Source organism: Aspergillus steynii, assembly GCF_002849105.1.
Source record: "Aspergillus steynii IBT 23096 chromosome Unknown P170scaffold_6, whole genome shotgun sequence".
NCBI lineage: Eukaryota > Fungi > Ascomycota > Eurotiomycetes > Eurotiales > Aspergillaceae > Aspergillus > Aspergillus steynii.
The window spans coordinates 1,359,175-1,380,101 of NW_020194403.1; the positions used below are offsets into that span (position 1 = coordinate 1,359,175).

Consider the following 20,927-nt stretch of genomic DNA (forward strand, 5'->3'; position numbering starts at 1 on the left):
CTGCCTCAGGCCGACTGCCCCGGAATGCGTATGGTCACGAGGCGTTACAATACAATAGTCGGAATCAGCTATTTTCTCCATCGAATGTAGACTCTCCTCCCTGTTCACTCGGGATCTAGATCCGGCCAGGAATCCCGCATACCTGATCGATCGTGTCGAACTCCCGCGGATGCTTCGTGATTTTCCTCGGGAGGAGCGCGTCGGAATGCAGTCGGGCAGCGTGTAAGGAGGTTGACCGTCTGGCATCTCCCGATCCCAATCATCGCCAATTGGATCATGGGCTAGCATGAACCCTTTGGCGGGGCTGGAGATGCCGCCAAGAGGCATGACTCTGTGCTCCCTCGCCGAAGCCAATGAAGGGTCAACTGCCGACTTGGTCATACTCATTATTCACCACTACTACCTGCTGGCCGCAGTCGTCCGTTCGCCGTCATACCCAGGCCCTGTCATCCTGGAAAAGCACTTGCTCGATTGGGCCTGCTTCATGTCGATCAACATACCGTTCCAAACTTCCCTTTGCTGGCGGGTCTTTCCTGCCTCCAGATGAGACTAAATTGCTTGCTGTGGGGAAACGCTGCCGGCTGCCTGTACAATACAATCCGTCCGTCATTTGCTCAATGCACCTCAATTCTCCCCTTCGCTGGGTGGCGTTCCTGGTTGTGTGCTGGGTTATTAATATCTCCCTCCTCCCCTCCCTCGTCTCCCTTCTTTCCCCCTTATCACTCCCATCCTTCTGCCACTGTTGCGCGGTTGATTGTCTCTCCATTTACTTCCCCGCAACGATGAAGTTTGGTTGGTTCGAGGCGGCAGCTTTGGCTGCGGCCTCGGTGGTCAGCGCCCAGGTACAGAGTGCCCCTTTTCTGCGGATGTCAACAGATGGATGAGGATAGACTCCTAATCGCCTCTTCTAGGATGACCTAGCTTTCTCTCCCCCTTACTATCCTTCCCCGTGGGCCAATGGCCAGGGAGAGTGGGCCGAGGCCTACAAGCGCGCTGTCGACCTCGTGTCTCAGATGACGTTGGCCGAGAAGGTGAACCTCACCACCGGTTCTGGGTAAGTCATCGTGAAGCATTGCGCCAACTGAGGAGAGAGCTGACGGTTTCCAGATGGCAATTGGAGAAGTGTGTCGGCCAGACTGGAAGTGTGCCGAGGTGAGCATACATCTGACCTACCGTTGGAGAGTACCGAAAGCTAACTTGGCATGACAGGCTCGGACTGTTGAGTCTTTGCTTACAGGACAGCCCTCTGGGTATTCGATTTGGTATGTTGCTTGTCAGGTGCGCAGTGGCGCGGGGAGGCGATTGCTGATCATAACCTCTACAGCGGATTATAACTCGGCGTTCCCCGCGGGTGTCAATGTTGCCGCCACATGGGACAAGTCCCTGGCCTACCTCCGTGGCAAGGCAATGGGAGAAGAATTCAGTGACAAGGGTATTGACGTTCAATTGGGTCCGGCTGCTGGCCCCCTCGGTAGACACCCTGACGGCGGCCGAAACTGGGAGGGCTTCTCTCCCGACCCGGCCCTCTCCGGTGTGCTCTTCGCAGAGTCCATCAAGGGTATCCAAGATGCCGGTGTCATTGCAACCGCCAAGCACTTTATTGTCAACGAGCAGGAGCACTTCCGCCAGGTCCCCGAAGCTGCTGGCTACGGGTTCAACATTTCCGATACCGTGAGCTCGAACCTGGACGACAAGACTATGCACGAGTTGTACCTCTGGTAAGCATGTCCATTCCTTGTATATTCCAAAAGCCTTCACACTAACTTGTATAGGCCCTTCGCCGATGCAGTGCGCGGTAAGCAATTTATTGATTGATCTCCCATTATGCGTTGCTAATACTTCGATTGATAGCTGGCGTTGGTGCGGTCATGTGCTCCTACAATCAGATTAACAACAGCTACGGTTGCCAGAACAGCGAGACCCTGAACAAGCTGCTGAAGGCCGAACTTGGATTCCAGGGCTTCGTCATGAGTGACTGGAGTGCCCACCACAGCGGTGTTGGCTCCGCTCTGGCGGGTATGGACATGTCGATGCCTGGCGACGTTAGCTTCAACGACGGTACTTCGTTCTGGGGTACGAACCTGACGGTCGGCGTTCTCAACGGAACCGTCCCCCAGTGGCGCGTTGATGACATGGCTGTTCGTATCATGGCTGCCTACTATAAGGTTGGCCGCGATCGTCTTCACACCCCTCCCAACTTCAGCTCCTGGACCCGAGACGAGTTTGGGTTTGAGCACTTCGCGGTGGAAGAGGGTGCCTATGAGAGAGTCAACCAGCTCGTGGATGTTCAGCGGGATCATGCCGATATCATCCGCCGCGTCGGCGCTGACAGTATCGTCCTCTTGAAGAACAAGGGCGCTCTTCCGCTGACCGGCAAGGAGAAGAAGGTTGCTATTCTCGGTGAAGATGCGGGCTCCAATCCCTGGGGTGCCAACGGCTGCGACGACCGTGGTTGCGACAACGGAACCCTTGCCATGGCCTGGGGTAGCGGAACCGCGGAATTCCCTTACCTGGTCACCCCCGAGCAGGCTATTCAGAACAGGGTCCTCAAAGGTCGCGGTAACGTGTTTTCGGTCACCCACAACTGGGCTCTCGACAAGGTGGCCAAGCTCGCCTCCCAATCTAGGTGAGTGCCGGTTGATTTCTGTACCGTCCCCCTTGCGCAAGGATATGTCTAACAGGCGCACCTCTAGCGTTTCTCTTGTTTTTGTCAACGCCGATGCGGGTGAAGGATTCCTCAGCGTGGATGGAAACGAGGGTGATCGCAACAACCTCACTCTCTGGAAGAATGGCGAGAACTTGATCAAGACTGCGGCCCAAAACTGCAACAACACCGTGGTGGTCATCCACTCCGTCGGCCCCGTTCTGGTCGATGAATGGTACAACCACCCTAACGTCACCGGTATCCTCTGGGCTGGTCTCCCTGGCCAAGAGTCTGGAAACTCCCTGACCGACGTGCTGTACGGAGACGTCAACCCTGGTGGCAAGACCCCTTTCACCTGGGGCAAGACCCGCGAGTCCTACGGCGCTCCCTTGCTCACGAAACCCAACAATGGCAATGGTCCGCCCCAGGAGGACTTCGAGGAGGGCGTGTTCATTGACTACCGCCATTTCGACAAGCGCAACGAAACTCCTATTTACGAGTTTGGCTATGGCCTCAGTTACACCACCTTTGGTTACTCGGGTCTCCAAATTCAATCCCTGAACGCATCGAAGTACACTCCCACCTCTGGGAAGACCAAGGCCGCCCCAACCTTTGGTAAGACCGACAAGGCGTCGGACTTCGTATACCCCGATGAGCACCAGAGAATCCACGAGTACATCTACCCTTGGCTCAACTCCACCGACCTGAAGGAGTCTTCTGGCGATCCTCACTACGGATGGAAGGACTCCCGGTACATCCCCGAAGATGCCACCGATGGCTCACCCCAAGACCTTCTGCCCGCTGGTGGCGGTCCTGGCGGTAACCCCGGCCTCTATGATGACCTGGTTCGGGTTTCGGTCAAAATCACGAACACTGGCAACGTTGCCGGTGACGAAGTGCCCCAGTTGGTAAGCTAGCTTTGATTCTCTTTTTGAAAACGGCGGTCGGGAACAATCATCATGCTAACCTGTTGCTCTTTACAGTATGTCTCCCTTGGTGGCCCCAACGAACCCAGAAAGGTGCTCCGCAAGTTCGATCGAATTCGCCTGGGTCCTTCTGAGTCGACTGTGTGGACCACCACGCTCAACCGCCGCGACCTGTCCAACTGGGACGTTGCAGCTCAGGACTGGGTCATCACTAAGTACCCCAAGAAGGTCTTCGTTGGAAGCTCTTCGCGAAAGCTGCCTCTGCAGCGCTCGCTGCCCGTGGTGGCTTAAAAGACGACACGATCTGTATAGGAATTATGATCAGCGATGTACATTCTGAGGATCATGACTAGTATGATGAATATTAGCAAATAGGAATTAATCAGCTCAAGTTAATACTAGCCTTTCCCCTTCTACTCTTGTGTTCGTGTGTTGCTTTTCCTCTCAAGAGACAAAGCACTGTATATCTGTAGATGCGTGGCGAAAGCAGTAGGCGGTGAGGAGCGACGTCATTCCCCCGGTGCTTCCAAGTCTTCCTTCGCCGCGCCTTTCGCTCTCTGTCCATCACTTGTTCTCCGCTCCTACTTTCAACTGACCTGCTGGCTCCAATTGAACCATTGTCTTTCTACTCTTTGCCTCGTACACTTAAGAGGAGGATTCGCAAACAAATTGATATCTCTCGGAAGGAAGAATACTACGGACACAGAAAAAAGGGAGAGAGAAAAATAAACATGTCCTCATCCGACAAACCTCCCACTACAACAGCGCGACTAAACCAACCTCCGACGCTGGCACTTCTCGTCTACCCAGTGACCTTGATCGTGGGGTCGCTATTTTCCGTCCTCTCACCGACAGCCCAGGGCTCGCGGGATCATGCCATCGATCATACCGGCCCCCTGGCTCCTACGATCGCCGCCGACCTGAACCTGTCACAACCCCCCGTCAACTACTTTGCCCGCAAAGACAACATCTTCAACGTATACTTCGTCAAGCTCGGATGGCTGTGGACTACGTTGGCGTTCTCTCTACTCCTCGTCAGCCTCCCCTCCTACACGACCCCCTCGAGTCAACGGCCGCGACGAATCGGCCAGGCCATCGCCCGGTACGCCCTAGCTACCCTGGTGTGGTATCTGACCACGCAATGGTTTTTCGGACCGGCAATCATCGATCGCAGCTTCGTGTTCACAGGCGGTAAATGCGAGCGCGTGGTCCCGCTGGCTGAGGGGGAGGACTCGCCGAGCTTCCATACGTTGTTCACGGCTGCGGCGTGCAAGTCTGCGGGTGGGTCCTGGCGAGGCGGTCACGATGTGAGCGGGCATGTGTTCATGCTGGTGCTGGCGACTTCGATGCTGGTATTTGAGACGGTAGGGGCGCTGGCGTCGGAGAATGGAGCCAAGAAGCCCGAGAATGGAGACGAGAAGTCGGCCGGGTTGAAGACATTGACTGTTCGATTTGCCTGGGCGGTTTCCGGTCTCGGATGGTGGATGCTTCTGATGACTGCCATTTGGTTTCATACGTGGTTTGAGAAGGTATGTCCTCTGCTTCTTTTGGGGTGGTGATGCGCCTTTGGATTTGGCTAATGGTGAAACAGTTGACTGGACTGTTGATTTCCTTGGGGACGGTTTATACCATTTACATTCTTCCGCGACGAAGTATCCCTTGGAGAGACGCGGTGGGCCTTCCGGGTATCTAGCCTATATACTATCCCCTGGTCTCGCTCCATGTCATTTATGCAAAATTTCAGGAGTTCCTGTTTCAAGCATAGAGGTTCCATGTGCCGATGAATGATGCATATTGTAGAATACTACCATGAATGTATATCAGTTCTGATCAGTCTACGTTTCGCGGTTGGGGACCGGCTCTGGTCCTAGATATCCATGGCGAAAAGCTACGGCGTTTTAGCAGTGACTCACCGTCTGCAGCAGGGCTTCAAACTACTCACCTCCTGGCAGCAATGCCGACGCATACATGACCTTTGTTATAGGCCGAAGACCCTCCGGCGTCCCAAGCGACTGCTCCATGTATGGCTCCCAGGAGGCCAGGATAGAATCGGCATGCGCCTTGAGATTCACGGCTCCCTCTTTCTCTGACGACTGCTCCGACATGCACTGGAGACCCAAGCAGGTGCCAAATTCGCGGAACGCCAGACGGGATTTGATGCTCCGCTCGAAGTAACGGTCGACTTCGAACAGTTCGTCTAGGTTGCAGGTTAGTTCCTACGAAGAGCCTTGCCATCTGAGCGCATCAAGGCCAACAACGTACCAGACCGCTCATAGCCCTGACTCGCCAGCCGAGTCGCCCATTCCTCCTTCTCCACGAACCAATGTATCGTCCACATCGTCATCCCCAGATCCAGCGGATCACTCGACACACAGTGGTCTCCCCTCCTGCGCATCACCCGGCGATAGTCCGCGATCTCGTCGGCCAGGACAACACCCTCACCCGCCTGCTGCGCCGCCGCCTGCAGCAGCCGGAAAACCACATACCCATCGATCGGGTCCAGATTGCCCTCCGACGCGACCAACGGCGCCGACAGATCCGTCGCCATCTTCCACACCATACGCGGCCGCGTCGACTCGTGATTGACGAAGAACCGCGGGTGGATGGCCTGCGCCAGCGCCACCGCGTGTCGGTTGTATGTCGGATCGCCCGTCGCCAGAGACAGCCGGTTCAGCGCAAACATCCACACCGTCAGATAGTGATGATACTGGCCGTCGCCGTCCGGGCCCGTCGCCTCTGTCTTTCCAATGCGCAGTCCGCCGCCCAGCGGATTGTGGTCCGTCGCGCCGGGGAGCCGGCTCCGGCCATCGCGCGTGCGACCGAGCACCTCGTGGACGGTCTCGACGAGTCGGCGCGCGAGAATCAGGCATCGGTCGTCTGGCGGGGAGGAGTGCGGCGCGGTCTCGTATTCACGGTGGAGGGTGAGGAAGTTGATCACGCCGAATGCATCGGTCCAGAGGTATCGGCCGCGATGACCGCCCGAGCCAGGTGGTGGAGTCCATTGACTAGGGTCGGGGATGGAGTTGAAATCGCCGTAGATGGCTTCCTGCGCTTGCTGGAAGCGTCGTAGTCGCGGCGAGCTGTGAGGGATGGATGCGGTCATGATGCTCGTGCTCCAGCGGGGGCGAGGATGGAAATGGATACGTGCAGGAATTAGCGGAGGGATTTTCGTGGCCGACTTGGTTAAAAACATTGCCAAACTTGCGTTTTGTTTATTTTATTATCGCTTGTATATTCGAGGTGACGTGTGTCGACACCGGTGAAGTCATAATGATCGCGTTTGCGAATGACTTCATCGCCACCAATCAAACCCCCTCATTCGGTATTTACTTCTCCCCGGGACAACACTGAATGTTTTGACAACTATCGGGTTCAGGATTCATTATTCTGACCATTCTGCTCAATGTCTCAAGCGTCAGAGCAACTCCAGGCACTTTTCACCGCGGCAGCTCGTCCTCTACCGTCCATCGACGACCCCGAATTCGCCTCGCACTTTGACAGCTTCGGCGACTACCCCATCGTCCTCCTGGGCGACGGTAGCCATGGCACGTCGGAGTTCTACTCTGCGCGCGCAGAGATCACGAAGCGGCTGATCGAACACCACGGGTTCACCATAGTGGCCGTCGAGGCCGACTGGCCGGACGCCGAAGTCGTCGACCGCTACGTGCGACAACGCCGCGGCCCACAGGCGTCAATCGGCAACAGTATACCCGGCTACGAGCCCTTCGGCCGCTTTCCCACCTGGATGTGGCGCAATCGCGAGACGCAGGCGCTCGTGGAGTGGATGCGCAGCCGCAACGCCGGAGCTCCGGACGAGCAGAAAGCCGGCTTTTACGGCCTGGACATGTACAGCATGGGGGAGTCGATGCACTCGGTGATCCGGTACCTGGATCGCGTGGACGCGGACGCCGCGAATGCCGCCCGGCTGCGCTACGGCTGTCTGGCGCCGTGGGTCGAGGATCCCGCCGCGTACGGGCTCACGGCCGTCCGCGGCATGCACGACTGCGAGGCGGCGGTGGTGAAGATGCTGCGCGACCTGCTGGACAACCGCATGGAGTACGCCAAGGACACCCACGACGGCGACGAGTACCTGAGCAGCGAGCAGAACGCGTACCTGGTGCGCGACGCCGAACGCTACTACAAGGCGATGTACTACAGCTCGGCGGCCTCGTGGACGCTGCGCGACACGCACATGGTCGACGCGCTGAAGCGGCTGCTGCGCTCCAAACCAGGCAGCAAGGCCGTGGTGTGGGCGCACAATTCACACTGCGGCGACGCCCGGTATATGGGGATGGGCCGGCGGCGCAACGAGGTGAACCTGGGGCAGCTGTGTCGCGAGCAGTTCGGCGAGGAGAACGTCGCCCTGATAGGCTGTGGAACGCACGCCGGGACCGTGGCGGCTGCCCACGAATGGGACGACGATTTGCAGGTGATGACCGTGTGGCCCTCGCGGGCTGATAGCTGGGAGCGCGTGGCGCATGACACGGGGATTCCGCGCTTTTGGATGGATCTGCGGCCGGGCAAGATCGACCCGGAGCTGGCCGCAGCGATGGAGGCGGATTCAAACCGCCTGGAGCGGCTTATTGGCGTGATCTATCGGCCGAAGACGGAGAAGCTGTCGCATTACTCCCAGGCGGAGCTGCATCGTCAGTTTGATGCCTACATCTGGTTTGATCAGACGGTGGCAATCCAATCCTTGGATACGGTGCAGCCGAGTACACCGCTGGGGAGCGAAGAGACGTATCCATTTGGAGAGTAGGGGGGGAATGTAATGGGTGTAATGGTCGGAGAGGGAGGGTGATGGTGATGATAAGTAGTAAATAGTAAATAGTTCCAAGAGTGTTAATGCACGATGCACAAAATGTATAAACCAACCACTGAGTCAGCTGCATAATGACGTCAGCTCACCGCCCGGCATTATTTGTTTACCAAACTTTTGTTGATGCGCTTCTCCCGCCCTTGTTTTCCCTCCGTCAATTCAAATCGTCCATTGCGCTCTCGCCTCCTCTGCGGCATTAGAGTTTATTCCATCTCCACGTTCCATCTCCTTCTCTCTTTTTCATCATGGCGGTTCGCCGCTCCGCGCGTTTGCGCAGTCGCCAGCCTTCCTCCGAGGTAAGAGAAGTCAATGTTCGCCCACATTCTGCCCCCCCGACAACAGCCAACCTCACCTCACCTCACTTCACCCACCGATCATCCCACCCGGCGATTTATGCTTTCAATGCTTCACGGCCCTTGCGTGAATCTTAACCACATGCTGATCTCACTCCTTAATTCAGGAACCGCAGCTGCCTGTTGACCCCGTCAACCATCCCAACAACAGTCACACTAGCAACGAAGAACAGACTACTAAAACCCACAACACGCTCCCCTCTGTCATGGAGCGCGACGAGACCCCTGTTGTTGACACCCCTTCCCGGCCCAAGGCTGCTCCTACTCCTGCAACTGCTACTGCCCCCTCTACTTCTACCAATCTCCGCACTCCTGTCAAATCAGCTCCTCCCCAGCCCAAGCCTGCCGCCACTCCTTCGGTCGCGGTGAATCGCGGCACTCCTCTGAAAGCAACCCCCTCGCAGAAGACTCCCTCTCAAAAGGCCCCATCTCAGAAAACGCCCTCCCAGAAGACGCCCGCTCAGAAGCCTTCGGTAGCCAAAACCCCCACCAGTGTGCTCGCGCGCCCGCCTCACCAGGAGATGCACCCCAGCAAAGTCCACCAGAGTACCACCAAGCAGGCGGACTCGGGCTTGATCCTGGGCTTCAACCCCGTCAAGAAGGATGCCGAAGGCAAGGTTGTGAAAGAATCCCTCGGCCAGGATACTCCGTCCAAGGCTCGACCTTCGCCCGCGTCCACCCACTTCGGTACTCCGGGTTTCGAGTTCAAATTCTCCTGCCACGAGTCGCAGCTCAGCGAGGAAGCCAAAAAGCTCATGGAGACTGTGCGCGAGGATGCCGCTAAAATCAAGTCTCAGATGACCCTGGACCAGAAAGACGATACCCCTCAGCAGAAGGACGATCAGCAGGCCGGAGACCGAAGAATCGCGCAGCCCAAGGGCAAGACCAATCGCTTCAGCAATGCTCACATGGCCGAGTTCAAGAAGATGGACTCGATTGCCGGCCACGCCTCTGCCTTCCGCGCCACTCCCGGTCGCTTCCAGCCCGTTCAGAAGACTCTCAAGCGGACCACCTCCAAGGCACGTCTGGATGAATCGGACAAGAACTCCCCCGCTAAGGCGGCTGCCTCCAAGCCTTCTATCGCGTCTCCTGCCGTGCCTACTGCGAGCAGCACCAAACGCGTGAAACATGTCAAGACCGACGATACATCTACGAACCGTCCCGCCGAAGGCGAACCTCGTACTCCCAGCAAGCCCGCTCAAAGCCGTCCCCGGTCGACCGTTCGCAACTCGTTGATGACCCCGACTGCGGCTTCCGCGGCGCGCACCACCTACACGAGCATAAAGCCCCCTCGCGCCTCCATGATCCCCTCGTTGGCGCGATCGCCTTCGTTGAATCAGTCCTCGGCTCCGCGCACACCCAGGACGGACTTCAACCCTCGATTCAAGACCAACATCCCGTCTCTGCCGAACCTCAAATCGATTCTACGCCGTCCCCACCAGCCCCTCTTCTCCAAGGATCCCACCAAGATCGCGGCTGGCACCCACGCGGCCGCGCCCGACTTCGACTCCAAGTCGCTGATGGGATCTTCGCGGGACGCGTCGGAAGATCCCGTTCAGACCCCTTCGCCCAAGAAGCGCGTGGAGTTCTCGGCTAGCACGCGTTCCCCTGCTGAAGCGTCTCCTTCCCCCTCCAAGGCCCCCGCGCCGGCGCCTCAGCCCATCTCTGATATCGTGTATCCCACTCTGCCGGTGTTGACTCCGGATCACGCCGTTTCCAAGTCCGCAAACGCCGAAGCCAAGCCCACTATCCGTCAAGTTCGTCCTTCGGATGCCGCCCCTGCCACCACTCCCGCCCCCGATGTCGCCGGCGTGCCTCATGGAATTGGAAACAAGAAGCGGCACCGTGCCACTGAAGACGAGGCCGATGCCGAGAACGTGCCGCCTGCCGAGCCCGCCTCGGAGGCTCGCAGCACCAAGAGGGTCAAGCTGAGCTCCCCGTCTCCCACCAAGATGCCCACTCCTAGTCCCACCAAGGCTCGGACTCACACTCCCATGCGGTCGCCCTCGAAAACTATTCGATCGGGGACTCCGGCGAGTGCTAGGCAGAGGAACCGGGGCGTGATGAGCATGAGCCGCTTGAATATGCTCGCTCAGCCCAAGAATCGCCCTTGATTGCTCCTCAGAACGGGACTCACATGACCAGCTCACATGCATTTCACGAGACTTTGCTTTTTCTTTTTCCTTTCTAAATCGCACATAGCCATACCCAATTCTCCCGGTGAATGGTGTTTTCTTTTTCATCCCGTACAATTTACTACCCATCGACCCGACAGTCTCCAGACTGGCCCGTGTACTTACTCCGTCGGATTTGATATCTCTGGGATTGGGTCTCCCAACCAAGCAATGGGTCTTTGATTTGATTTTCTTTCTCACGCAGGCGCTTGGATGCATCCGGTATGCAGGATTCACTGGACGGCGTTGGATGTGTTTTTTCTTTTGCCTTTCCAAACTTCTTCCTACTCCAGATTTACCTTCCGTGCGCCAGGTGAATCGGATACGGGATTGTATTTCGGTGGATTGGCCTGTTGATATTCTTGATTTGTCATTGTTGATTTGTTGACTTGAATGAATGCCTGCTTAATTTACATCAAGAAAGTGATTGTTTTCTTTTCGGCCCTTTTCGAGCGTGAAATCCAGACAGCCAGACAGACAGATCAGATGAAACATGCATTTTGTGGATTTACTCGCTTCTATTCCCCTGCTTGTTTGTATCTATGGATTGATTTTGACCATGTGGCGATGAGATTGGTTCCAGATTGACTATTTCTTTTTCCATTTGATCTCTAGCGTTTTTGGTTGTCTTGTAGAGTCGTACATCCCTCCCTCACAACTATGATATTAGATATGACCAGGAACAGAGACCTGCCCTCGAGATACAAGACCTATGGAGACAAGAAAGGAAGCATTACAGCCGCGTCTCCAATAATAATCAATCAATCAATCAATCCTATGGATTTATCACGTGTTCTCATAACCATCCATTGGATAACTATGGAACCGACTGATCAACCGTCCCAATGCACCTCAAGATTCCTGTCTTGGCCTCAGGCTTCACGATTTAATATTACAGGAGGAGAAAAAAAATAACCACGGAAAATACCCTTCATCGAAGAAGGGTAGGGGTGGGAATAAGGAAGACACCAGAAATAAAGTAACTTGAAGTAAGGAATTTTCGCCTGCCAGTCTGATACCAACGCCTTTAGATGACCGTGTCATACCATACCGTCGTAACCTGGATCCATTGATAGGATATCAGGCAAAATTCAAAATAGAGAGGAGAGAAAGCGGTAGAAGGAAAAAAAAAAAACAAAGAAGTCAGGGGTGGGAGAGGTCGAGAATCTAAGATGTAAAAGAAAAGAAAAAGGCAAAACAAAAGGCTTGGGAAGGGTCTAAGATCGATAAGGAATAGTAGAAGGGCAGAAAATGCAAGTGGAAGGAGAGAGATTTGTGATTTTCGTCAACCATGGAACTTGAGTCCTTTCCTTTTATTCTTTGGGTTTCCTTGACAACTGTTCGTTCTTTGTTGGACTCGTCCCAAGGTTGGTGGGTGGTCTGATCTTGTTTTCTCCTCCAGGGTAGGTAATATCACAGGTAATGAGTAGAGTCACAGGAAGAAATCGAAAAAAGCAGTAGGGGATACAGGGTCAAAAAAAAAGCAGAACTCCGAATCCATCCACATCCGTAGACAAGGATGATGATAACAAAAAAAGGGAAATGACATAAGGTTGATAATAAATATTAGACATAAAAAAACAATAGGGAGAAAAATTGCCAGCCATCAAAAAAAAGTACAGGAGTAGAAAGCAACGCAAGGTAAAAGAAAAGAAATTCAGGTGATATCGTCATCGTCATCCCTTCATCGTGGCCAAAAATGAATCAAGATTGTATTCCTCTTGGTATTGCCGATCGTCCCAGAGCTCTCCGAGATCGTCGAGCCAGCCCTTCTTGCCCTTTTCTTTGACTTCGCCGTCGATGTCGACCATGTCGACTTCGTTGCCTGTGGCAGTGTCGCTGGGCTTCTCGGCATTATCGGCCGTTTCACCTAAGTTGAAGAGATCCAGGAGCTGGTCTGTATCCATGGTATTTAGGCCGGCGTTTTGTTGATTGACCACTGTGGATGCGACGTCGATCTTGAATCGTTGTAGACTAGAGAGGATTGTTAGTATCGGTAATGATTATCTTAAGAGGCTGGGAATCGAAACTTACTTCAGAATCTTCTCCTCCAGCGTTCCCCGGGTGATCAATCGGTAGACATTGACGACCTTCTTCTGGCCGATACGATGGGCACGGTCCATGGCCTGGATATCCTTCTGAGGGTTCCAGTCGTGCTCCACGAAGATGACAGTGTCGGCTCCCGTCAGGTTCAGACCCAACCCACCGACGCTAGTAGTCAGAAGCAGGACATCGTAACTGGGATCCGTGTTGAATCGGTTGACGATGTCTTGACGTTTGGTTGCTTCGACGCTGCCGTCCAGGCGGAGATATTGAACGGAAGGAAGAAGTTTCTTGAAAACTTCACTCTGTACAATGTCCAGCATCTCCTTCATCTGACAGAAGACCAAGGCTCGGTGCGGGCTGACGTAGCTGGCCCCGGTAGCCAGATCACCTTCGCTGGGTGGATCAATGCCGATACCGCAGTCGAGCATGAGATCGCGCAGGGCGCTGAGTTTAGGGGCGTGGGACACATCTCGGATGTAGGAATTCTTCGTGTTGAGGTAGGTCTGGACCTCATTGTACTGTTTGTGTCCTTCTTTAACGACAAGCGCCGGGGAGTTGCAAAGACGGCGCATGTATTGCAATGCTTGGAAGATGTGCTCCTTGTCGGATTTTTCAGAGCTGCCCACCTTGTTTGTGAGACTCTTCTGCTCCTTCTTTGTGAAATCCTCAAAGAGTCTCTTTTGGAGCTCACTAGGGTCACAGTAATAATTCTGGATGATCTTCGGAGGCAAGTCGTTAAGCACCTCCTCCTTCAGACGACGCAGCAAGAATGGTAGGACCTGCTTGTGCAGAGCTTCAATTGCCAGTGCTCCAGCCTCTTGCTCCTTCGAGGAAGACTTGCTGAAACGACTTGCCGCAATTGGTTTGGCAAACCGGTCTAGGAAAACCTTCTCCGTTCCCAGGAATCCAGGCATCAGGAAGTCAAAGAGGGACCACAGCTCCAGCACGTTGTTCTGGATCGGAGTACCGGAGAGGATCAACCGGTGGTTGCTGACGACACGCTTGACCGCTAAAGTGACCTTGGCCTTGGGGTTCTTGATCAAGTGACCTTCATCCAGAACGCAGTAGTTCCAGCTGATGGGGTTGAGGATGTCATTGTCATTGCGACAGATGTCGTACGAGGTCACCACAATGTCGGCGTCGGCGAGGGCGCCTCTTAGTCGAGCACGTTCCACCGGCGGTCCAACGTATGCGACGCTGTTGAGGAATGGGGCATATTGTTTGATCTCTTGCTGCCAGTGTCCAGAAAGAGATGGCGGGCAGACGATCAAAGACGGAAGCTTTCTGGAATCCGACGTTTGGGTTCGCGCGTATTCTTCGGCACGCATATGATGATCGCTAGCAACAATGCAAATAGTCTGCAAGGTTTTTCCAAGACCCATGTCATCGCAGAGAATACCATGCAGATTGTAGCGATTGAGGAAGGCAAGCCAGTTAACACCCTCTTGCTGGTAGGGTCGAAGCTCCGCCTTGATGGAGACTGGTAGCTGGAATTCCTCCACCTTTCGCACATCCAGCATCTGGGACATAAACTTCCTCTCTCGTTCACGGCCCTTGAGCAGCTCCTCCGAGAGGCCAGGCGGGTCTGGAATGCCGGCCTCCAGAGGAACGAGTTTGACTAATGTCGCGAATGATGTGGTGGCCAGCAGTCTCACATCGTTATCAGAGTCACTCATTCGCCCCAGGACCGGCACGACAAGGAAGATAACGTAAGGCAGGATTCCGTCTTCCATAACATGGATGAGGTGATAGATACATTCGACGGCTCCTTGGCGGTGGTGGACATCCAAAGCGTTGTTGATAGTAGGCAGTACTTTCTCGACCAGCATGGTCATGCCCTCCACCGTAATAACGCTGCATATCGTAGCGAAACATTTGGCAGCTGCATAACGAATGACGGAGAGCTCGCATTGCAGGGCCTTGGCCACAGTTGGCATGAGACCAACCACCCACGGGTAAAGACCCGGATCGAACTTAGGAAGAATGGCACGGAGCGTTGACAGTCCGTCCACGGCTTCCTGGCCCAAGTCATTGTCGGGATCCAGAATGTTAGCCGGAAGGTCACCAGAGAGTGCTTCTTTGAGCGGACGCTCGACCAGGGCTGCCAGGTTGGGCACTTTCTCCATAAGGTCGGCGCCAAATTTGACTGCGAGCTGCTCGAGAGCATCCTTGGCACCTCGGCGCATGATTCTCGCATCCTTTGCCTCCTTCTCGAACTTCGCCGCATCCGGATGGTCGCGTCGATCTTCTTCCTTGCGAAGCGATAGGATCGATTTTTCCAGGCTGGCATTGTGATGGAACTCGGGGGTCTCTGACGTATCCACGCAGCAATACTTGACCAAGTTTCCAATGACCTTGTCGATGGGTCCTCTCTTGGCGGCGGTCGTGTAGTACTCCACCAGTGTAACAACCGCGGTTGAAGAGCGTTGCTGAAGCTCGGCATTTTCTTCCTTTTTGATGTTGTCCATGATTCCTTTGATGAGATGACCGGGCTTCTTGGGGATGTCATGCAATGCAACCAAGGCACCGGCTGCCGCGGCTCGGACACGCATGTCTCTCTGCTCACGGACGTTTCGTGCCTCAGAGATGGCACTTTCAGCGGTTGCACGTGTGTCGGTCAGTACCTGGTTGGCAGTCATCCGGTGCATGGGCGTCAGGCTCTTATTTAGCCTGTCGAAGTCGGGCCCGATCACCTTTTCAGCATCAGATAGCGAGAACGCACTCGGACCAGCTTCGGGGTCCCCTTGAACGATAACGGCCAAGACGGGCAGTCGTGACCCAGGGACATGCCCATGGTCCCGGAAAGCATTCAGCAGTGAATGGCACTGTGCGCGAGCCACGTGGAGATAGCACGCGATATCACTATACCATAGCGGACGGTCTCCTTCCAAGATCGGGCGCAACTTCTCACATAATTGAGAAGTGTACTTGGTGCCGGGACCGGCGAACCTGGCATATTCTTCGATGACCATGGCAGATGAGAGTTGCGAAGTCGACGCGGGGTGGTTGAGACCTTCCAAAATAGTAGGCCAAAGGTTTGAGAGTCCATTCTTGTCCCAGAAATGAAGGAATTCTCCGAGGGCTTTGGAGGCGTGAATCTTGGACCGTAGCATCGTATCCGTGCCGACAAGGTCAATGTCACCTTGGAGCATGTGCCCATCAACATTGTGCGCCGAAGGCGGCGGTGGAATTTCCTTCTTTTCGGCCTTGCGCCCGCGCTTCTTGGCCCCATCAGGCCCAGCGTTATTTGAGCTGGGAGAAGACCTCGCGGGAGCAGCAGCGCTTGTTGGGAACGGCAAGCCGGACGGTTTGATGAAAAGGGAGGCGTTCATGGGGATGGGGTAGCGGGGGACACCGAAAGGTGCCATGGTTAATGTGATGAGGGGTTGGACATTGCTCAATAGTTCGGCCTCAAGGCTGAATGATCCGCGAGTCTCCAGGGCCTTCAACAATTCCGACCACACTTGGAGAGACAGTCTCAGAACGCTTTCGTTCCGCTCAACCAACAGGTTCTGGAAGATGAGACGTAGTGCTTTGCCATTGACCCACTCGTTGGTACCCTCACCCTCGAGTTTCAAGAAGGTCATCAGGGCTCGAAGCACGGCAGAACGTACGCTAGTAATCGTGTGTCGCAAGAAGGGGTAGAGGCGAGGGACGAGGTTGCCAAACGAGGACTCCGAATCGACGGCTGCGTTGATTTTCATAGCTTCGAGCACTTCTCGGAATGTGCAGAGCTTTGCCAGCAGGTCCATCACTGAGCCCGTACTGGCACTCAGGTCATCCTGCAAATTCGAAAGGCAATCCCACACGATGGTCATGAGGGGGCCCAACGTTCCCTGTCGAGAGGTGACGAATTCCTCCGCGATGGGGACCAGCGTGGCGGCACTCACTGCACGGACGTCGTCGTCGAAGTCCCCTAGGCCCTTCATAACCGCCTCCAAAACACCATCCATCAGCTTAGCATCCTTCACGAGTAGATCCTTTCGCACCGCCACCAGGTATCGAAGACCGATCATACCGCCATGGCATACTTCCCAAATGGGGCGCTCCAGGTCCAGGTCTTTCTGCATGATGACCCGATAGAGGCACTTGTAGACGGAAACCACTGTCCGTGTGCTGAGCTGGGACAAGAGGGCACCCAACGTTTGACCGACGGTCTCGCGAATCGGAGCAACAACATTATCGGAGATGTAGTCTCCAAAGCGGTCGAGCATGAGAACGCAGAGAAGACGGCAGGCTAGATCGTCCAGCCACTTGCGATTGAGGGTATCATTTTCGGCTCTCGTTTTCCCGCGCACCCGACCGGCACCGGCGCCTTGCACTCGAATGACTTCACGAAGAGCCATCGCCGCCCCGTGACGAACCTCCCAGTTCGGATCAAAGATATCGATCATGAGGAAATCACACATGGGATCAAAGGGCCACACCGGACTGGGTCCCTCGTCGACCAGCTCCGGCTGGATGATGGGTTTTGCGGGTGTCACCTCTCCCTTGAATTCCGTGACAATCTTCGAGTCGTCATCGGCGCTGGATCGGTCCAGAGAGAAATAATCGGGCTTCGAGTCGCCATTCCGCTCCTCCCCATTCTCCGCCTTTACTGGGTGGGGCGTCGTTGCCGAGGGAGTGGTAACGTTTTCGGAGGGCCGTCGCGCGGAGATATCCACCAGCCGGACCTTGTTCGCGCCCAGCTTCGCACTCTGCTTGTTTTTGCGTTTGAGCTGGTTCAGTTGCCGCTTGCTCAGACCCGCCTCCTCGCCGTTGGCAGGCTCACCTGGCGACGCGACCGCAGGGGGGTTCATGCCGTGGTGGTTGTTACTACCGTTGCTGTTCTCCCGCGAGATAGGCGAGGGAACCTCCTTCGTCCCATGCGCCGGCTTGTGAACCAGGTCATTGTCGTCAATCAGGTCCTCGTCGATGTACTCTCCTGCGAGACCCAGTCGGGAGATTAGTGTTTTCTTTTGATGTTGCAGCCGGGATGCCGGGTCTAGAGCGGCCAGTGAGTACTCGTATTCCTTGCCGGCACTGCCCAACAGCCTCTTGCCGTATCTTAGAATCGCGGTCAGGTCTAGGCGGTCCAGCTGGAGCAACGGATCTTCCGCGGACGGGGGCTGCTCTTCCTCAGCCTTGATCTCGACGTCCAGTTCGTCGTCGTCATCATCAGCCTTCTTAATCTGCAGACCATCGTCTTCATTCGGATCAAAGACATCTGCATTAGTGACGATCAGACCGATGGCCTTGGCGGAAGCCGTGCGGGTATCCCACGACTTGGACCGAAGATAGGGAAGAATGCGACCCAGGAGATTGAAGAGCTCGTCGGGATGTTGTTTTTGAACATCAGCCAGCTGCTGGGCGGCCGTGTTCCGGATGAGAGGCGTGCTGCCCGTCTCCAGCAAACTACACCAATGATTAGTCAGATCCCGGCGGCAGCGACGGGGCACCAAAAGAATACTCACGTGACCAGGCGATCCAGTCTAGCGCGCAACAGCAGTTAGCGTCATGTCATGTAAGGGATTTACCAGCGACCACTTTTTTCGCGTAGACACTAGGGAAAAACTCACCTGGAAGTCATGGCGGGCAGGTTCCCCTCTCACGAGGGGGGGAGAGGAGATTAAAAAAAATGAGAACGGGTGAGACAGTTAACCGGAGATCACTTGGCGCAAGTGAGCTTCAAGTCAACTGCCAGTGAGGGAGAAGAAATCACAGGGTGTCGGAATCGTCGTAGTCGTCGTAGCCGGGCAAGTCGGAGCTGGAGGAAGGCAGGTAGGTATGTAAAATATACAGCCGCGTTACACAGCCGTCACCGCCATCGAACAAGAAGAAGAGTGGAGAGTTGGCAGGTCCAATCACGAAACGCGCAGGAGAAGTAAAGGGCCAACTATTGTTTTATTACTAGGAGTCGTCGTTAAAGTCGGAGTCGCAAAACCGGCAGTCATCAGGAGAAAATGAGCAGATGGAAAATTCCGGACGAATTATGGTTGCGAGTTGAAGATTCACTCGATCATATAGAAAGAGAGGGAGAGGCGAGCGGACAAGGGAATCAAAAAAAAAAATTCAAAAATAAAATAATACAAGCAAAAACAATTAAGAAGGAAAAAAAAAAAATAAATTAAAGCAGTCCCTCCGAAAAAAAAAATGGAGTCAGTCGGCGAGAAGTCGCGATGGATCAGGAATTGTCGGGGGGGGCCGCAGAGCAACAGCCAAAGCGGAATCCGTCAGTCACCTCAGTAACTCAAGTATCAACAAGAGCGCTCGAGGTCACGCAGGCTGTTTATATCATTGGGGCTTCTTTCGCTGGGCGCGCCGACCCATGCTTGGGCCCTGCGCGCTAGTCCCCTTGCGGTCTAGCTGCCCCCACGGCCGCAAAGGTTTTCGTGTGCCCACGTGACCCCAACCTCACGGGAGGCGCGCCGCCTGAGGCTGCACTGCGCCGCGGCTTCCTGCGCCTACTTCAGGTGGCCCAGGGAGACTACGCTCGACTGCGGTAGACTACGACGCCTGGAGACTAGAGAGTATCTTCCGGCGGACCCCGGCGCAATGCCATCGTGCGTCCGTGGGCGATCCCCCCTCTTCCGATCAAATCCGGTCATTTAAGCTTGTTTCGCGCCCTTGACCTTACGCCAAGAAATGCCAGATGGCCTCATAGTTCGGCGAAGGGGCGTTTCATCCCTCGTCGACGTCGGCATAGGGACCAGTTCGAAGCAATCCGGACACTCCCTGAGAAGCCTGGCCGGTCGTACTCTTGTCGGTTTGGCCTGAGGCGCCATGTCGTCAGCGCGGTCTGCCTCAGGCTGCTTCCGGCCGGATCCAATCAGCAGGCATCGATTATATATATCGCGATGATCGTCCATCCGCACCTTCAGCAACTACGGTAGGCAACTGTCTTTGTAGTCCATAGGAGACCATATACGACTGGAGTTTAGTGAACAAAACTGAACAGCCTTGGGTTTTTCTTTTACGCACATCATTGTCTGCCTTTGATCTTCCCAAATTCTTTATGCCAACCGTTCCAAGGTTACGATTGCCTTTTCGCATGACCCCAAGATTCCAACTATACCCTACGCAGCACATTTCCTCCCGAGTAAGGCAGTCAAAGAAAAGACCCCCGAAACCCGAAAGAAACCCCATCTAAAGGGGAAAAAGAAAAGACGAAAAAAGAAAAAGAAAAGGAAATGTGAAGTAGAACCGAGCGTGTCCATTTCTATACATTGAGGACTTCATCGTCGCAACAAAACAGCATGACTTTGGTAGTAATAGTAAAACATCGAATTCGGCACCGCACCCTCTCAACATGGGCCCGTCACCCTCCTAAGACTTTCCCAAAAATGCAGTTGCCTGTTCTTCCTTCCCTAGCAATCCTAGACTGCGGATCTCTTCGGCCTTGGGCGCATTCTCACGGGGGTTCGATGCCTCGGCCTTCTGGTAGGCCTCCTGCAATCTGATCGTTCGGATAGCCTATTCCTCAAATTAGCCATGATATGTCGCCGGTACTCTCCAAAGAACAGGGCCTGGAAGCTCCGATGTATCCGGTTTTCTGTGGAATCGAGTGCGGAAGCCGGGGCCGCGGAGGGGAGTCAGAACGCACCTCCTTCTTGTGGTGCAGGCACTCGTGGTAGTCCTCCAGAGCGGGCAAGCACTTCTTCTTGCCGGCCTCACCCTCTCCGGCGTTGACAACGTAGCAGCCGAGCACTTCCTGCCAGAAGTTGAAGCAGCGGGACGGACCTGTGGAGGGGACGCATTAGCCGCGGACGTCGGTCGGAAGGATCACGGCATTGGGACCGCAATTCCCGGGCAGAGGCGAGGGAAGAGGAACATACCGCCGTTGAGACCAAATCCAGAAGCCATTGTGTGAGTGGGTGGTGGAGGAAGCGAGCGATACGGCGAGGCGTGAAGGGGCAGGAGAGGACGGATTGGCGATGCGAGGTTCGTTCTTTCCGGGTGGCCCGTGCGTCGGCGGTCTTGACGTCT

General features: G+C 55.1%; 7 protein-coding genes across 7 annotated transcripts; 4 read left to right on the forward strand and 3 right to left on the reverse strand.

The window, feature by feature from the left end:
* Nucleotides 1–782: 782 nt before the first annotated feature.
* Nucleotides 783–3,861, forward strand: P170DRAFT_363626 (beta-glucosidase; the record flags this gene model as incomplete). Its single annotated transcript, XM_024844589.1, has 9 exons — nucleotides 783–842; nucleotides 912–1,054; nucleotides 1,108–1,152; nucleotides 1,210–1,262; nucleotides 1,325–1,718; nucleotides 1,773–1,795; nucleotides 1,852–2,626; nucleotides 2,694–3,552; nucleotides 3,628–3,861. 9 exons carry the CDS (start codon nucleotides 783–785, stop codon nucleotides 3,859–3,861), a joined length of 2,586 nt encoding a protein of 861 aa, XP_024702113.1.
* Nucleotides 3,862–4,137: 276 nt separating this feature from the next.
* P170DRAFT_457278 (putative inositol phospholipid biosynthesis protein Scs3) lies at nucleotides 4,138–5,376 on the forward strand. Its single transcript, XM_024851706.1, has 2 exons — nucleotides 4,138–5,099; nucleotides 5,162–5,376. The coding sequence occupies exons 1-2, from the start codon at nucleotides 4,302–4,304 to the stop codon at nucleotides 5,261–5,263; spliced, it is 900 nt and encodes a 299-aa protein (XP_024702114.1). The 5' UTR covers nucleotides 4,138–4,301; the 3' UTR covers nucleotides 5,264–5,376.
* A 29-nt stretch (nucleotides 5,377–5,405) lies between these two features.
* P170DRAFT_466210 (uncharacterized protein) lies at nucleotides 5,406–6,673 on the reverse strand (the record flags this gene model as incomplete). Its single annotated transcript, XM_024852398.1, has 3 exons — nucleotides 5,406–5,437; nucleotides 5,513–5,767; nucleotides 5,833–6,673. The coding sequence occupies 3 exons, from the start codon at nucleotides 6,671–6,673 to the stop codon at nucleotides 5,406–5,408; spliced, it is 1,128 nt and encodes a 375-aa protein (XP_024702115.1).
* A 143-nt stretch (nucleotides 6,674–6,816) lies between these two features.
* P170DRAFT_438517 (putative erythromycin esterase) lies at nucleotides 6,817–8,336 on the forward strand. Its single transcript, XM_024849616.1, has one exon. The coding sequence runs from the start codon at nucleotides 6,974–6,976 to the stop codon at nucleotides 8,327–8,329; it is 1,356 nt and encodes a 451-aa protein (XP_024702116.1). The 5' UTR covers nucleotides 6,817–6,973; the 3' UTR covers nucleotides 8,330–8,336.
* Nucleotides 8,337–8,634: 298 nt separating this feature from the next.
* Nucleotides 8,635–10,856, forward strand: P170DRAFT_428090 (uncharacterized protein; the record flags this gene model as incomplete). Its single annotated transcript, XM_024847825.1, has 2 exons — nucleotides 8,635–8,685; nucleotides 8,850–10,856. 2 exons carry the CDS (start codon nucleotides 8,635–8,637, stop codon nucleotides 10,854–10,856), a joined length of 2,058 nt encoding a protein of 685 aa, XP_024702117.1.
* Nucleotides 10,857–12,276: 1,420 nt separating this feature from the next.
* On the reverse strand, nucleotides 12,277–18,812 carry P170DRAFT_223721 (DNA-binding ATPase). Its single transcript, XM_024842874.1, has 4 exons — nucleotides 18,521–18,812; nucleotides 18,416–18,433; nucleotides 12,951–18,356; nucleotides 12,277–12,890 (listed from the first exon to the last, which is right to left on the reverse strand). The coding sequence occupies exons 1-4, from the start codon at nucleotides 18,529–18,531 to the stop codon at nucleotides 12,593–12,595; spliced, it is 5,733 nt and encodes a 1,910-aa protein (XP_024702118.1). The 5' UTR covers nucleotides 18,532–18,812; the 3' UTR covers nucleotides 12,277–12,592.
* A 1,321-nt stretch (nucleotides 18,813–20,133) lies between these two features.
* P170DRAFT_438521 (uncharacterized protein) lies at nucleotides 20,134–20,858 on the reverse strand. Its single transcript, XM_024849617.1, has 3 exons — nucleotides 20,777–20,858; nucleotides 20,545–20,681; nucleotides 20,134–20,414 (listed from the first exon to the last, which is right to left on the reverse strand). Exons 1-3 carry the CDS (start codon nucleotides 20,802–20,804, stop codon nucleotides 20,268–20,270), a joined length of 312 nt encoding a protein of 103 aa, XP_024702119.1. The 5' UTR covers nucleotides 20,805–20,858; the 3' UTR covers nucleotides 20,134–20,267.
* Between the last annotated feature and the right edge of the window lie 69 nt (nucleotides 20,859–20,927).